At 33.8% G+C, this 11,665-nt stretch overlaps 1 protein-coding gene, 1 non-coding gene and 1 pseudogene across 3 annotated transcripts; 2 read left to right on the forward strand and 1 right to left on the reverse strand.

Moving 5' to 3' along the window:
* The first annotated feature begins 3,956 nt into the window (after positions 1-3,956).
* On the forward strand, positions 3,957-6,194 carry LOC104790109 (uncharacterized). The gene is made up of 6 exons (XR_002038556.2): positions 3,957-4,085; positions 4,213-4,490; positions 4,581-4,730; positions 4,885-5,417; positions 5,550-5,802; positions 5,897-6,194. It is a non-coding gene; the product is annotated as an uncharacterized LOC104790109 (transcript).
* A 221-nt stretch (positions 6,195-6,415) lies between these two features.
* On the reverse strand, positions 6,416-7,408 carry LOC104790110 (nodulin-related protein 1 pseudogene; annotated as a pseudogene). Its single transcript, XR_015560270.1, has one exon. The product of XR_015560270.1 is annotated as a nodulin-related protein 1 pseudogene (transcript).
* Positions 7,409-8,184: 776 nt separating this feature from the next.
* LOC104790111 (putative inactive purple acid phosphatase 9) lies at positions 8,185-11,030 on the forward strand. Its single transcript, XM_010515814.3, has 2 exons — positions 8,185-9,530; positions 9,609-11,030. The coding sequence occupies exons 1-2, from the start codon at positions 8,844-8,846 to the stop codon at positions 10,872-10,874; spliced, it is 1,953 nt and encodes a 650-aa protein (XP_010514116.2). The 5' UTR covers positions 8,185-8,843; the 3' UTR covers positions 10,875-11,030.
* The last annotated feature ends 635 nt before the right edge of the window (positions 11,031-11,665 follow it).

Raw genomic sequence — 11,665 nt, forward strand, 5'->3', positions numbered from 1 at the left:
GGTTTTACTCTCCAATTTCTTTTAAACATATCCAAACTCCAAAGCATACATGGATTTTGCAGAAGAAAACACATGTCAACGTTGTCAAAAAAAAAAACAAAAAAACAAATGTCAACAACAAAATACAAACGTGATACTAACACGTTCGCCCAGGTGAGCACACAAATTTTAAAACTGAAACTCGTAACTTTGGCAGAAAGAAAAGAACCAAAAAAAGAAAAAAGAACAAAAACAAAACCGATGTCACGGAGAAAATATTTTACAAAAAAGTAAATAAATTTTACATTTCAAATTATCTATATATATAAAGTTAACTTTTCTCTCTTCTCCTACCTCCATATTATCATCCACCTAATCAATATTTTTTTTGTTTATATTAAAAAATACTATTTTAAATAATCACTAATTGTTTACTTATTATTTATAATTAATAATACTTAAAAATAAATAAAAACGAAGTAAATAAAATTAATTAAATTTTAAAATACTATAAAAATAATATAAACTTTTTTAGTAAATAATAAAAATAAGAAATATATAAAAATGAATTAAGTAAAATAAAAAAAAAATTTAAAATAATAATACTATGAATTTGTTATAGTACTAGTGTTATTATTCAAATTATAACCAAAAATTATCATATTCCAAAAATTATAATGGTTTAATGAGTTTTAGAATATAAGTAAGATTTTAATGCATGGTGGAGTAAAAACTTTTTTATGTAATTGTATTTAGAAAAATCTAAATAGAAAAAAAAATTTTAATGGAATATTAGTTTCTAAGAAACATATACTACAAAGATTTATTATTAAATTTCACTTATAAAAAAAAATTAGGGAAATATCTTTAGTCATGTGGTTACAGCACTACTTCTACTACTGAACCCACCATAGTTTGACTCCACTAAGTTGTGTTACCCTGCGTAGTAGAGATTGATCTTGTCGATTCAATGATGACAAAAAAAAAATTAATTACTTAACTCAATATAAAAGTTTTAATCTAAAACAAAGATATTGTAAGGGTCACATTTTTTTTTGGAAAAACTATGAAAAATAATTTGGAAAAGATAATCCATCTAAAAAACAAAATCAATGGTTAGAAAATATAGAAAAAAAGAACATCTTCAAAAAATCAATTTAGTGTGAACATGTTTTTTAGTGAACGGATATTCATTGTAAGGTTTAAACGTTTCTCCATTTAGATATTCTTGACTTGGTCGAAATTCTATTATGGCATATGATGCACTTGGACAACCACATTGTAGCGATATAACACTAAAATTGTTCATCAAACTTTGTATATTTGCATTTAATGTGGGATATCAATATGTTTAAATGGTCTATATAATTAGGTCAACAATCGACATTCGACGTTAGAACTTTTAAAAAGATGTTTTCATGGGATATGATTATAGAATGAACTCTTCTAAGGATAAAAAGTCAGAAAATTGTCGACAATATTGTTTACTTTTCCAGTGAGGTTCTTAAGTCATTTTTTGTTATCATGTGATATAATGTTGATTTGTCAGAAAAATATTATTTCAACACTAGACAATATATGACATATATATAGATTAGTAAAATAAGTAGTCTTTATACAGATTTATCTTTTAATCTTGAAATAATTGTATTTATATTCAATGATTCTTATTGATAAAAAATTTAAATAAAATCTCACGCAAATAGATATAACAAATAAATATTATCTTCAACAATATATCACTTAGTAAAGTAAGTTTAGTGTTTATATAGATTTATACTCAAAAGTTTGAATAATTATATTTGAGCTCAATACTTATATTGATTATAAAAAAATAAAATCCCGCGCATGCGCGGATCTAAATTCTAGTATACTATAAAATCATTTAAATGTAATAAAATAGTTTGAAAACATAAACATTAAACATAAACTGTTACTAAAAACACAACCATCAATATAAAAACTTCTAACAAAAAATATTATATAGAATAGACGCAACTTTGCAAAAATAATTGTTAAAAGTATTAGAAATATATAATATTTTATGAAGAATTATGGTAAAGATATACAATTAAAAAAACATTATGACAAAGTGATCCTAACTGAGAACATTGAACTAATGGTTATAATGAGTAAATATAATTTTCTATTAAATATTAGTTATTAATATCCAAATTATTTAGATTCAACATAAAACGGAAAATTTGTTTCAACGAACAATGATTTGTTAGTTATTGATAAAGAGACAAATATATAGAAAGTTCAAAAGACATGACTATTTAAATAGACACACCTATTAGAACGAAAATTGTGATGAAAAAATATGAATAAAATATAGTGAAAAGACACAACTCTACAATGAACAGATACAACTGTTTGAGTTTTTTTTAAAACAATAAAAACAATTTTTTTAGAAAAAATACTACGAAAGATCGCAACTGTTGTTCGCATTTATTCAAATTGTTATTATTATATTTAAATATTAAACTATTTTTTAAAGAAAACTTACGATAAATAGACGCAAATGTAAATTTTTTATTAAGTTATATTAAATTTCTCTATTGTTATAACCATTTCTAAAATTTTAGTTAGATTATAGAATAACGTTGAATATTAGATATTAATATTCAATTATTTAGATCCAACATAAAATGAAAAATTTGTTTAAATGAACTTGTTAGTTACTAATGAAGAGACAAATATAAAGAGAGTTCAAAATACATGACTATTTAAATAGACACACCTATTAGAACGAAAATTTATGATGAAAAAATATCAATAAAATATAGTAAAAGACACAACTCTACAATGAATTGATACAACCGTTTTAGTTTTTTTTTTCAAAAAAACAAATAAAAACAAAAAAATTACGAAAAGGTACTACGAAAATTTACAACTGTTGTGTCTGCAGTTGATTATATTTATACCTAATAACTCATATAAACTACTTTTAAATAGAAGGCATCTTTATTACCATATTGAAAAGTCAAATTCAAAAACTCACTATATAATCCATTTAACTCTTGGAAAAAAAAACTTCAGGTATTTTCATTAATTTTTATATTTAAAATTAACTAAGAGTTGTAAATTAGATTCATCATTCCAAAAATCTTTTGTTAAATAAAAAATTGGAGGAATTTCTTTACTTTTAAAAGAATGAATGCTAGAAATAATTTAGAAAGCTGTAAAAATCGTTGAGATTGAAAGTTTTAATTATTTTGTATCATGGCACAAAAATGAAAACAGTTCAAACAGACAAATATATATAAATTTTAAAAGATATGAATATTCGAATAAACACAACTCTACAATGAACAGTTGCAACTTTTGAAAAAACACAACTTTTGGTGGCATTTATTCGGATTGCTATTATATTCATCATTCCAAAAATCTTTTGTTAAATCAAGAATTGGAGGAATTTCTTTACTTTTAAAAGAATGAATGCTAGAAAATAATTTAGAAAAATGTATAAACCGTTGAGATCGAAATTTCAGTTGATTTTGTGTCATTGCAAAAAAAATGAAAACAGTTCAAACTGACAAATATATATAGATTTCGAAAGATATGAATGTTCCAATAATCACACCTCTACAGTTGTAGTGAACAGTTGTAACTTTTCATAAATAACCGTCTTAATGATCTATCACGACTTTTCGAAAAATATTCAAAATGTACAATTGAAAAAACACAACTGTTTGTCACATTTTTTTGGAATTATTATTATATATAGATTAATAAGGTATATCTTTTCCAATTGGCAGGTACATGCTGCTGATCATATTTTATTGATAAACAAAAAAAAACAAATAGAATCCCAAATTCCTAAAACAAAATCTTCTACTAGCACGTACCAACCCTTCTAAATGTGACGCGAGCCGTACGTAACACAACCCACGTACAATCGATTTTGGGTACACACCTTAATTGACTTTTTTCCCCCTCTTTATAAAAGCATCAATTCAATTCATCATCACATTCACTCTATTAATCATTTTTTAATCTTGGGAGTGAGTGGGGAAGTAGGAACCATCGAGAGAGAGAGAGGAAAAAAAAAATGGTGGAACTGGATCTGGGAAAGAAAGGGCGCGTCAGACGCGAGCCACCATGTAAGTTTTCTTCTTTCTCATTACAAATCCCAAGGCCGTGTCGTGTCGGTGATCTTTCTCATACTCGATCATATCTGCTTTTTTTTTTTTTTTTTTTTTAAATTCTGTTTGGAGTGGTGTAAGGCAGCACGGAATATCGAATTGAAAGAAGCTGTGTACAAGTTCGATCGAAAGGAGTACAGGTCTGTGAAAAAGAGGACTAGCTCTGGCTCATGGAGACTTACTAAAGGTGCTGATGGGGTCATCGAAACTGTTTGGCTTACCGATTCTGAGTGGCTAACCGATTCTGAGAGAGTTAGCAATGGGATCGTGGCTGTGAGGACGCGTAAGTATTATCAAGGTGATAATAGGGTTTTGACTCCTTGGATTATGTACGAGCTCCATGTCGCTTTCTTGAATGATCAGGTAACCAACAATTTTCAAATGCTTACCTTTCTTTCCGTTTCATTTGAATTTTGTGCCAAATTGTTACAGAGTTTTATTTTGCTGTAAAAGGCGGACTTTGTTAGGAGTTCCTATGTTATCTGTCACGTAAGTTATACGGGTGAACAAGAAGGTGGTCTTGATGAAGAACTCTCCCCGTGTGAGGAGGTATTGGCCCCAAACACGGTGATCAGTGACAACAACTGTCCTCCTAATGCGCAGGTTTGATTTCCGACCAGAATTTCATGTTGACATCTCTGCAAGAGAACTGTGCTCTGCTCTGTTATATGTTTCATTTTGTGGATACCTTGAATCTTATATAAGCTCTAACATGTGTTGTTGGACTTATTAAAGATGATCTTGATTTCCTTTTCAGGGATTATTTATTACAGAGGAAGCAATAGATACGAACCGCAAGAAACCACCGCATACCTATCTCAAGAACATGATCGTAGGCATCATCCTCTTTCTGGCTCTCACTGGCAAAATCATATCATCATCAGTCTCTTTAGAAAACTCAAAGGTAACAAATACCAGTGCCAGTGGCCTCTGTGAGTCCTGTCGCTGCTTCAACAACGTTCAGACGAACTCGAGTTTGTCCTCCTCCGTTTCCGGTGAGACGCAAACAAACAAGGCCACATTTCTAATTCGTCGTCATTTCACAACTTTCCATTCCTTGTTCGTTTCATATCTGACGGTCTCTCCTCCGGCTAAGAAGGTCCATCAAGTGTTCTTGAATTTCCGGGGAGGGGAACTGCGCTACAATTTTGTCAGTCACCTAGGTGATGCCTTGGAGAGGCACAACATCAAGTTGTTCGTAGACACATACGAACAGCGAGGCAAAGACCTTAAAAATCTATTTGTAAGAATCGAAGAGTCGAGCATTGCACTCGCAATCTTCTCTACTAGGTTTGTATACTATTTCTTTCACCTTCTCAATCTCTAGGTGTGTATTGTGGTATACTAGATTATCAACGACAACAAAATATAAGACATCAGACTCAAGAATCATAATAATCATAGTCATTTTCTGAAATATAGATATCCAGAATCTAGGTGGTGTATGGATGAGTTGGTTAAGATGAAGAAACTTGCGGATCTACGAAAGCTAAGTGTCATTCCAATATTCTACAAGGTGGAGGCAGGGGGACGTTAAAACACCAACAGGTGGCAGTGAGTTTGGTAAAAATTTCTGGAAGCTCGCCGAAGCTTCTAGTGGAGATCAGATCATGAAATGGAAAGATGCCTTGGTGGGTATAGGCAATAAGATGGGTTGTTCTGTAAAGAACTACAGGTATTGTCCACTCTGAACTAGTATATATACTTTTTTATGTGCTCAAATGTATGAAAGGATGTTTGATGGATTGAAGTGTACAATTTTTTGGCAGCGTTGAATCCGATTCTATCAAGGAAATTGTTAAGGAGGTGCAGAGAGTTATAGAATTAATTGGACTTGAGGAAGAAGTTAGGTCGCCATATGATTATATTTTCCGATTCAAGAGAAGCAAATCAGCAAAACCAAATGTTGTGACGTAATCAAGGGAAGTGTATTAGTAGAATATGAGCCCTCTTCTACTTCTTTTTTGTTTATATATTTTTGATGCGGTTTCTTGTGAGAAATCATCAGAACTGACTGTATGTAAGCCTCGAAGGTCTTGATAAAAAGATTCATTAATTTTCCTTGAACCCTTAAAACTTATTTAAGAAAGAGTACTGAGACATGATTACAAAAACTAAACCAAGCTTTGATTAAAATGTTCATCACATTTACGCGTTCTGTTCAAGCCACTTGTAAGTTAGCCCTCTTGGTTTGGTTAATTCCATGCATTACTCTACCTCTCTAACTAAACTAAGATCTTTGAACATTTTCTTGCTATTTGAAGTCCTGTTTCATTAATTTATAAAAATGCATTAAAAAGTTTTTGAAATTATATTTTTAAAGAACAAGAAAAAATACCTAGAAAATACTTTTTCTAGAAATTGAGAAAGTACCTAACATCATCATAATGTTCCTCAACTCAACCATACACAAATCCAAGTATCCAACAGTGACTAATTCATAAAACAACTGCTTACTAAAAGTAATTATAGAAGATAATCACTGACATCATTATTGTTACTCTACTAATTAAAACGTTAATCGATCATTTCATGAAACCTTGAGCCATCTTAGCATAATCTCCAAACCCATGGCCACCTCCGGACTTCTCATCTTCTTTCTTAGACGCCGGTGCTCCAGCTCCACCACCGTGGCTTCCCCCGGTTCCAACACCGCCGTGGCTTCCCCCGGTTGCAACACCACCGTGGCTTCCACCGGTGCCAGCAGTACCGTGGCTTCCACCGCCGGAGGAGTGAGAGTGGGAAGTTTCGTACTTGTGGAGATATTGTTCAGCTTTCTCGAGGTACTGACCGACACCGCTCTTTTCATCGAGCTTGCCATATCTAGAAGCGGCGTCAAGGATATCAGCGGTGGCTCCGGCGACTTTTGCTTTGTCCAGCTTGTCTGACTCGTTACGAGCAGCGGCTTGAGCAGCTTCGGCTACGATCTTGGCACTAGCCATGAGCTCAGCGTTGGAAGCTGGCCTATGTGCTGTTGGATCGGTGTTGGAAACCGGTTTATGTGTCGTTGGCTCGGTGTGATCTGGTGTGTTCTTGTTGTGGTTGGGCTCCGGGTCCGAGCTCTCCGGTTTCTTGTCGGAGAACTTCTTCTTTACTTGATCGGTGAAGAAATCCATGTTCGATGTTTCTTTTGTCTTTCTTTGTCTTAAAGAAAAAAGTTTTTTCTTGTCTTGAATTTGGAAAATGTAACAATAACAAAGTTATGCGTAGGGTATTTATTGAAAATTCAGAAATTAGTGTTTTTCTTTATTTCTTTGTCCACTAGTTTTATGTTTGTTCCCTTCATCTTTATCCACTAGATAATGGGATATTTATAGTCACGCTTCTTACGCCATTGATCTACTTTTAATGGTGTGAATTTATTATATACGGCTCTTTTTTTTTCTTGGTGTATTTTGTTACATGAATGCTTAGTTACATTTTGACCATTTCTTACAAGCTCGACCGTCAGAACCGGTCTTGGTAAAGTTTAATCATTTCACCTACATTTTGACCATTGGTGAGTATTCTTTGTTTCTTGATCATAAGTTCATAACATATACCTATACCTACATAAATGCTAGTATAATCTTGGATTCTTGATCATAAATGTAGAGTACGTAGAGCGAACACTACACTTAAATTATCGATTGGTTGAAGCTTTGATGAGTGGCACGGATAAAAGGGTCCTCATGCCACCTAACCTCAAGGTCCTCAACTCTTCACCATTTTATGATTTTGTCGGCGGAGTAATTAAACTATTTAAATAGTAGCGTACGTTAGATGAATTTTGGATAGGCTTTATCAGTGGAGAAGCAAGCCCTTAAGGGCACATCAATAGCCCACTTATAGATATAATTTTTGGGCCCAGCTTTGTATGAAATCATTTCTATTGAAACGATGTCGTGGGTAATCAGAAAAGGATGTGGTGAAGATGACCACACTTTGTTAATGATTTTTTTTTGTCAACAAGATGACCACATTATTATGACAGAACACAAGTGAACAAAAAAATCTAAGACCAATAAGAAGAAACTGAAACCGTATAAATTTGTATATGGTGAAACTAATTATTTATGTGAAAAAAAGAGTGGAACTTAAAAGTAAGTATGGAGAAGATAAGAGAAATCAACAGGAGGTGAAATATCAAAGACGTGTCATGAGAACACAGATCCTCTGGTTTCTTTACATTGTCATTTGAAATCATTGAGTTTGTGTTCTCAGGTCACCCCTTTGAATCTCCCCTGTTACATTATTTCACCCTTACTAACTCTTTGATTCATACTCTAATTTTGTGCTTTCGATTGTGTTATACCATAAGATTTGTGTCTGATACAGACACAAAGCATTCCATTAAGCATATTCTACATATATTAACAACTTAGTTATTGCTAAAAACACTTGCAAAAAAATATATATAAATCATGTTTTGATTTAACAATGATTGCCAAAATATACCTTAACAACTTAATTATTGCTAAAACCTTAAATTTAGAAATTAACTAATGGTTTCATACCATAATGTTTTTATTTTATTATTGAAAAATAGCATAGATATTTTGAAGGTGAAAAGTCATAAATCAAGTTCGGTTCCAAAGTCTTTGAAAACAATGACTTCATAATAACTCAAAACTCTTCTAAACCCCAAACAAAACCAAACCAAACTCAAACTCATAAATAAAAAAAGTTGACTTTTTTGACTAACGACCATCCTCCGCCGTGTCAGCCACCGTCATCATGATCGCCGTTTACTCTCTCTTCATCTTCATCTTCATCACCTCCTCTGTTTATTCCAAACCCACGATCTCATTCTCTCCCCAAACATTAAACCGATCCGGCGATACAGTCGTAATCAAATGGTCCGGCGTCGAGTCACCGTCCGATCTCGATTGGTTAGGAATCTACTCACCGCCGGAATCACGTCACGATCACTTCATCGGCTACAAATTCTTATCCGATTCGCCCGATTGGCAATCCGGGTCGGGTTCGATTTCACTTCCCTTAACCAATCTCCGCTCAAATTACTCTTTCCGGATCTTTCATTGGACCCAATCCGAGATCAACCCGAAACACCTAGACCATGATCACAACCCGTTACCCGGAACCCGCCATCTTTTAACCGAATCAAACCAGTTAAATTTCCGGTTTGCTGCTAACCGACCGGAGCAGATTCATTTGGGTTACACAGACAATACCAACGAGATGAGAGTGATGTTTGTAACCGGAGATGGAGAGGAACGAGAAGCTCGATACGGCGAGGTTAAGGAGAAGCTCGATAACGTCGCGGTGGCGCGTGGAGTTAGGTACGAGAGGGAACATATGTGTCACGCGCCGGCGAATACGACAATCGGATGGAGAGATCCAGGTTGGACCTTTGACGCTGTGATGAAGGATCTGAAACAAGGGATTAACTACTTTTATCAGGTAAAAAATCGAATCTTTAAGGGTTGTTTCGAATCAAAAGGTTGAGTTTTTGAAACAAATTTGAATTGGTTTAATCAGGTTGGGAGTGATTTGAAAGGATGGAGTGAAGTCCATAGCTTTGTTTCAAGAAACGAGAGCTCAGAAGAAACGTTAGCTTTCATGTTTGGAGATATGGGTTGTTCTACACCTTACAGAACATTCATACGTGGTGAAGATGAGAGTTTATCAACTGTGAAGTGGATTCTAAGAGACATTGAAGCTTTAGGTGAGGATAAGGCAGCTATAGTATCTCACATTGGAGATATAAGTTATGCGAAAGGTTACTCGTGGATTTGGGATGAGTTCTTTGCTCAGATTGAGCCAATTGCATCTAGAGTACCATACCATGTGTGTATTGGTAACCATGAGTATGATTGGCCTAACCAGCCGTGGAAACCAGATTGGTCTGCTTATATTTATGGTAAAGATAGTGGTGGTGAATGTGGTGTACCGTATAGTGTTAAGTTTAATATGCCTGGTAATTCATCTGAAGCCACGGGTATGGTTCAGGGACCTCAAACTCGGAACCTTTACTATTCTTATGATATGGGTTCGGTTCATTTCGTTTATATTTCGACAGAGACTGAGTTTCTTAAAGGAGGGAAGCAGTATAGCTTTTTGAAGAGTGATCTAGAGTCTGTGAATAGGAGCAAGACACCGTTTGTTGTGTTACAAGGTCATAGACCGATGTACACTACGAGTAGGAAGATTAGAGATGCTGAGATAAGGCAGAGGATGATCGAGCATTTGGAACCATTGTTAGTGAAGAACAATGTTACGGTTGCTTTATGGGGACATGTTCATAATTACGAAAGGTTTTGTCCCATTAGTAACAACACTTGTGGTGAACGTTGGCAAGGAAGCCCTGTTCATCTTGTGATTGGTATGGCTGGTAAAGATACGCAACCTATATGGGAACCGAGACCTAATCACCAGGATGTCCCGATATTTCCTCAGCCTGCAAACTCAATGTACCGAGGAGGCGAGTTTGGGTACACTCGTTTGGTTGCTAATAAGGAAAGACTCACTCTTTCGTTTGTTGGAAACCACGACGGGGAACTTCATGATGTGGTTGAGATTTTGGCTTCTGGGGAAGTCATTAGCGGTAGTGATGATGATGGTAAAGACGACAAATTTGGATCTGAATCTGATATTGCAGTCTTGTGGTACATTGAAGGAGCAAGTGTGATGGTTTTGGGAGTGATTTTGGGGTATTTTGTTGGTTTCTTTAGTCGTAAAAAGAGAGAATATGGAGTTGGATCATCTAATGGTAGTTGGATCCAAATGAAAACCGAGGAGACGTGATTCAACTAATGATTTGTCTCTTGTTTTTGTTTGTTTGTTTGCCACACACAGGTTTGTATAGCATTCTTATATATTACGAGGTCAGGTACCATATAAAAAGCTTAGCAACATTATTATTTTTTTTTTTTGCTTCAAAGACATTTTTTGGTCACAAAAGAGAGAACTCATTCCTCAATAGTTGCATACACTCAAAAGAACACAAAGTATATATTTTTTAAAAATATGATATAACCAAAAGAAAACACGTTTCAATTAGTCTTGTGACGCCATTTATCAAAGAGTATCAGAAAGAACCTTCTCCAAAAAATACCTTCGAGAGACTGTAAGCACATCACCAAAGCACTCAACAATCCTCCAAATTTCACAATTTTTGCGCCTTTCAAGCGTAATCTCTGCACATCGAATCATATTCTTATAGCCACTATCATGTTCATGATAAGAAGGCAAAGCCTCCACCTCCCACATAACCGCTATCTTTCCACCATAATCAGCCAATTTACCGGATCAGAACTTGGGTAGTCCTACCAAACCTTTCAAATCTCTCCACATCCTTGCCTTGGTGTCATATTGAGTTGATGTGGGTTACCCATTTTGACACCTTAAATGTAAACATACAGATATTCATTCTTAGTACTTAATAAATTATATGTTTTTTAATTGTATAATAGCTAATCTTATATAAAAAATTTATATTTTATTTTAAATGAATGCAATTTTACATTTATAAAAATAGAATAGATTAACCCATCAATTTAATCTATTGTGTACCAAATATTTTTAATTTACAAATT

This window comes from Camelina sativa, chromosome 6 (assembly GCF_030686135.1).
Source record: "Camelina sativa cultivar CO46 ecotype springtype chromosome 6, ASM3068613v1".
Classification (NCBI taxonomy): Eukaryota; Viridiplantae; Streptophyta; class Magnoliopsida; order Brassicales; family Brassicaceae; genus Camelina; species Camelina sativa.